Below are 6,006 nucleotides of genomic sequence, written 5' to 3'. Positions count from 1 at the left end.
CATCATCACAGGGACTTCACTCTGGTGGCCTCTTGCATGAAACATTGAATGTAGGCTTTTAAAGGCTTATTGTCCCTTTCTTTTATGTCCACCAAATCATTTGGCTCGGCTGGAAGGGGCATTGCCAAGGAAAACTGAGAATAGAATATGCGTACAAAATCGTCCCATGACGTGATTGATCCTGGCTGTAGTTTGAAAAACCATTGTTGGGCGGTCTCTAATAGGGTGGCCAGGAAGATCCTACACCTAGCATTATCTTGAATGCCCTGGAGGTCAGTTTGCAACTCAAAGTTGTGTATGTGGGATACTGGGTCTTCCCACCCTATATACATTTTCCATGTTGGCATCTTGAATTTAACGGGTATGGGCAGCTGATTAATGCATTCTGAAAATGGGCAACCTCTATGCCTTTCTATTTCAATATCTGTTAATTTGGGGGCTGTCAAGTCCCTCACTAATTGGGTTAACAGGTCTAATTGGGCTTGGATGTTAGGGCCTGCAGTTGCCCGGGGCTGTGCTGCATTGCGGACCTCATCCATTCTCAGGTCTCAAACAGGCTCAGGCGGAGCTACATTGTTTGAGTCCCGATTTTCTTTGCTGCGATTAAGAGCGTCTCGAATGTCTTCACCTCCCATGGGACCCATTCGATTGAAAACAGAGTTGGCAGAGGCCTGCCCCCAGCATTTTAACTGTCTACTCTTCTTGGTACTGGAGGTACTCCCTGGAACCCTCCACCTCGGGGTGGTTGGTTGTTAGGGATTTCTTGCCCTTGTGGGACAAACGGTCATTCGGGCTGGTTACCCCCCTGACCTTGGTTATTATGCTGGTAAACTTGGCTGGCTGCCTCGTCTTGATCATACCCATTAGCATAATGGGGTTTGAATGTACTACTAACTTCTGGCTCCTCCCTTCTGGATCTTGGTCGGTACTCTTGCTGTTGTATGTACCGACCAGGTTGTTGCTGGTAATTCTGGGGTTGACCGCTCCTTTTCTGTGCTGGCATTCAGTGGTGGCCATCTCAACCCGCAACATCCAGATTTCTTTCTCGGCCACTTCGTTGAGATCTTGGCCGAAAATTCCCTGCTCGGTCTTGCCCGATGTAGTGCCTAAGAAGGACCTGTTCATCAACTGCCAGGGGATACCTATTTCTTTCTCCTAGTCGGACCATGATTTCCTTGTTGGGGCAGAGTTTCTGGTCTGTGCATGACACCTTCACCAAATACATAAGGACGTTGCTGGTTATGGGCAGTAGTTCCAGCTGCAGTCTCCACACCTTGGGTTTTCTGCTCTTGCATGTAATTGCGAATAGATTCAGAAGCCTCCCTTGTCCGGCGTTCCATATCCTCTTGTCGGGCCTGTATCTCAGTGCATGCCGGTCCATCCACTCTTGAAAATCCCTGCGCTGCTTCTTGAACGCCTTGTTAATTGCCTACTGGCCGGTGGGCCGCCCCTGGTTCATAGTAGCAAGCTGATCCTGCATTTTTCCCATGGCCTCTCTCATTTGTTCGATCTCAGGACTGTACCCTTCAATATCTACATGGGGCTCATGTCGTCCGGGATCCCCAGCCCTTGGTCCTTGCTGGTCGGTGCCCTTGCAGCACCTCTACCTGAAATTCCTGCATGGGTGATTCCAGTAGAAGTGGCAGCTCATTGCCTGGTGTAGCGGGCACAGCGGCTTGTTCCCCAACACCAGATGGGTTCCTGGGCGGTAAATTTCTTTGTTGCCCATTCAAATTGCTCATTGAAGGTACTTGACGAGAGGTTTCAACCTCAGGTTCTCGAGGTTCTTGGCTTGACCTTTGGGTTGAGACCACCATCCTTGCGATAACAAAAATCTAATGTGATTGTCATGAGTTCAGATCTCAATGAAAGCACCAAAATATTGACTGGTTTTTTTGGTCAACTAACGCGGAGTTAAAATAAACCATAAATAAGCCAATAACCTAATAACTATGAGCAGTGAATGATAAAAGCCACCATAAATTATAGAAGTTCGGCCCCAAGAAATGGTAATGACCTACTTTCTCTTTAAATTGTATTGATCTTTAAGATTTACACAAGATGAGCAATGAAAACAGGTACGATTCTAAGTGTAAAAACAATACAGAATGGCAGAAATCACTGCTAAGTGTTCCTAACAGGCTGGTCGATAGGCTAAAAATCTCCCCCCTTCCACAATGGTGGAAGACTTGTATTTATACTGTCCCCAACGCCCAAGAAGTTGTGCCTGCACCACAACTGCTGCAAAATATCCCTTCCTTTTCGCGGGTAGTTGCAGTCCTATTCTTCGGGATTTTGAGCGAGTTTTCAGGTGAACTGTTAGGCTTGAGGAGGATGTAACTAACTTCATCTGACTAGGTATATCGGGTTTCCTGGAGAGCATATCGAGTAGCCTCTTTTCTGGTAAGCATACCACACAGCTACTTTCCTAGTGAGCATACTGCACAGTAATTATTATTCATTTGGCAAGTGTGCTCTCTCCAGCTTGTTTGACTGTTGGATGCCTATGCCACGTGTCAAGAATATGATGACACGTGCCCACAATATGATGCCACGTGCCCAACCTTCATGCCGTGTCATCTGTGTATATTTTTGGGATAACAATTATATTATTATATAAAATTTAGGTATATAATATAATTAATAAAATTAGGTATATTATATAATCAAAATTTAAAATATATATATAAACACACCCAAAAATAATTATAATTTTTTTTCTCTGAGATTATGTCAAATAAACTGCGGAGAAAGATATATTATTTCTCTATAGTTATTTCTTTCACTGCAATTTATTTAAAATAACCACAGAGAATGAATATATTTATCTGCAGTTTATTTAACATAACCGCAGAGAAAAGAGTGTCTTTTCTCCGCGATTTTTTTAACAATTTTTTCTGCAGTCGAATACACTGCGCTTTTTAGTACTCCAAAAAACTATAGTTTATTAAAGAAAAAAATCGTAGAGAAAATCCTTTTTGTAGTTGTGAAGTGATTGATGCACACCACATGTGTATGCATAGAAAATTAAGAATAAAGATGAAAATCTTAAAAAGAGAAAAACAGGGCATGAATATACAAATTCTAATCAATCAATCTACAAGAAAATTAAACAATTATACTGATCATCTCTTGTCTTCCATTCCTATTGGGAACCCAAAAAAAAAAATTAATTCCCTCACACAAAATCATTTAGAACAAAATCTCAAAACAATTAAAAAGAGAGACACCCATTAAAACAACATAGCTATAGAACAGAACTCGATAGCTACCAATAGAACATAAACATTTAGAGCAAATTAAAACTCAGGCACGTCATTGTTATTAGTTTTAGGTTGCACCCATTATATATATATATATATATATTTATATTCTTAATTTGTCCCTCATAATGACAATAAGTTTGGGTATAAATGTAAATGTTTGTCGAACAGTCACATGCTGATGATATAACAATCAGCATTTTAAGAAAGCAAAACAAAGAAAGAGAGCAGCACTATAATATATTTGGGCACGTAAGAAAAAGGTTATAGAATCTCTAGCTTTAACCGTCAAGATGTACATGTGTAAAGGGTGATTACGGCTTATTATGCCTTGCCGTAATAACGAGAAAAACGGTCTCTCATAATAAAATATAAAAAGCAACAACGGGTATAAGTGAAAGTGAAGGCACTCCATAGCTAAATATCATTTTAGACATACACAAGCACATATATTATACTAGCTTTAAGACCTCGAACACGTTGTAAAGACTAGGAATATATTTTCACTTTTTGATCATGCCAAGGAAAGAATAATTAAGTCTAGCTAGGTTTCTCTCTATACATACATACATATATATATAAGTACAAATGTTTAAGAGATACAAGCACTAGTTAATTACTTGATCGATCAGAAGGGCAATGGAGATGAACATAAGAAGATCGTTCACCATTTTCTTCAATTCTTTGGGTGTGCTTTTGCTTGCTTCATTACTAGCGACAGGTGAAAAAGTTATCACCCCTCAAAACAAGGTATACTCAACAATTTTTTTTTATATAAACATCCATATGTTAGAAATAAAACTTCCCTGAGCTAAATCTTAGAGGATAATTTTTCTGCTATCATTATTTATTTATTAGGGTATAAATTAATTATTTTATATATAGAATAGATGTATATTCATATTATTTATACGTTCCGTTCATGGGCTATTTACATTTTCTTAATTTTAAGGGATTTAGTATGCTTCTTTATTTTTCCTAATTTTTTTATTTATATTAAAGTTATTGTTAATATATTTATAACATTAAAAGAAAGGTCTACGTATGTACTACAAACCAAATAATGTTATCAATTAAGTTTGTGTCATACTTCCAAATATTTGTATATATATATAGATTTTCGTACCATATGTTTTTTTTACATACGGTAATATATATCTTTCCTTTGCCAATTTGAACTCGTATTATCTACTCCCCTATAAACATATACGGGTATTATTCAATTCAACTAATAACATTTATTATACATTCGCAATAGCAAATGATGAAGGATTTATTTTCAGCGTCATTGAGCTTATTATTACGAAGTATGTATATGATGAATAATACTAATTATTAACGAAATATCTTATTTTTAATAATAATAAAACAAAAAACAAATCAGATAAACTGCACGTACGCGGTTACCGTTGAAACGACATGTATCAAAGGAGCTGAAACGAGAAGCCCCATCAGCGTAAGATTCGGCGACACGAATAAGAATGACGTTTTGATTAAGCATCTGAACTCCAAACACGTAAGAAAGGTTGACCCTTTGGAGCCTGAGGTCCTTGACGATGTGCCTCGAAGACCATTTCAGGCCTGCATGGTTGACCAGTTCCACGTGGAGGGTCAATGCGTTGACTCCCCCATATGCTATTTGTATCTCAAATTGTCTGGCAATGATGATTGGAGACCTGGCTATGTACAAGTTAGGACATTGGAATTAGGGTACAATAATCTCAATTCCGATTTCTTCTACTTTCGTAGGTACTTACCCAGAAAGGTTTGGCATGGAATTGATTTATGTGATAAAGATAATGTCACTCCTTTTGGGATTAAGCCTAGAAGGAAAATATTTGTAAACAAAAGTAGCACTAATTAAAAATTTGTAATGAATATCGTTTAATTTGATAAATATGTCATATATGGATTTAGTGCGTTCAATATTTGTATTTAGTTTTAACTTCCATATCTCTTCTATATAATATAATATAGATAACAAAATTTTTTATTTTAATAGTTTTTTGTTTTGTTAATTTTAACATAATATTAGTTTATAAGTTATTGAAAACAAATATTATTTCTGAGAACCAGAGTGGTTTTATTAAAGGGAGAAATATAGCTCATAACATCATGCTTTGTCAAGATCTTGTAAGGGGGTATGGAAGGAGGAACTCTAGGGCAGCATGCCTTTTCAAAATAGACCTGCAGAAAGCTTATGACACTCTAGATTGGCAGTTTTTACAAGAAATGTTGTTTGCTTTAAATTTCCCAGATCAGTTTGTCAAGTTGGTAATGAATTGTGTGACTACAGCCAGGTTCTCTCTTATGCTTAATGGGGTTCCATCGAGACTCATCATTGCTAGAAGAGGAGTTAGGCAAGGGGACCCGTTATCCCCGTTGTTGTTTGTGATTGGGATGGAGTATTTGTCTAGAATTTTAGTTAAAGTTGCTGAGCACCCTGATTTTCAGTACCATCCTAGATGTGGCAGCTTAAAATTGACTCATTTATGTTTTGCTGATGACTTATTGTTGTTTAGCAAGGGAGATTTCAAAGCTGCTTATTTGATTCTGAGAGGTCTCCAGCTTTTTTCGGATACTTCTGGTCTAAAGGCTAACACAGCAAAATCGGCCATTTATGGAGTGGGGCTTACAGAGGACTGTTGGCAGAGACTTTCTGAAGTTTCTGGTTTCCAGAGAAGTAAAATGCCATTCAAATATCTAGGGATGACCATTAGCAACAAAAGACTCTCCAAGGCTG

General features: G+C 38.1%; 1 protein-coding gene across 1 annotated transcript; it reads left to right on the top strand.

The window, feature by feature from the left end:
* The first annotated feature begins 3,874 nt into the window (after window positions 1–3,874).
* Window positions 3,875–5,189, top strand: LOC133789797 (embryo-specific protein ATS3A-like). The gene is made up of 2 exons (XM_062227530.1): window positions 3,875–4,013; window positions 4,648–5,189. Exons 1-2 carry the CDS (start codon window positions 3,903–3,905, stop codon window positions 5,125–5,127), a joined length of 591 nt encoding a protein of 196 aa, XP_062083514.1. The 5' UTR covers window positions 3,875–3,902; the 3' UTR covers window positions 5,128–5,189.
* The last annotated feature ends 817 nt before the right edge of the window (window positions 5,190–6,006 follow it).

Source organism: Humulus lupulus, chromosome 7 (assembly GCF_963169125.1).
Source record: "Humulus lupulus chromosome 7, drHumLupu1.1, whole genome shotgun sequence".
NCBI lineage: Eukaryota > Viridiplantae > Streptophyta > Magnoliopsida > Rosales > Cannabaceae > Humulus > Humulus lupulus.
This window is presented reverse-complemented; position numbering and strand designations above follow the sequence as displayed.

Excerpts from the sequence above, each read along its gene's own strand:
- LOC133789797 (XM_062227530.1), top strand. The coding sequence starts at position 3,903 with ATGGAGATGAACATAAGAAGATCGTTCACCATTTTCTTCAATTCTTTG. Across the intron at positions 4,014-4,647 it reads TTATCACCCCTCAAAACAAG|ATAAACTGCACGTACGCGGT; the intron begins GTATACTCAACA and ends AAAACAAATCAG.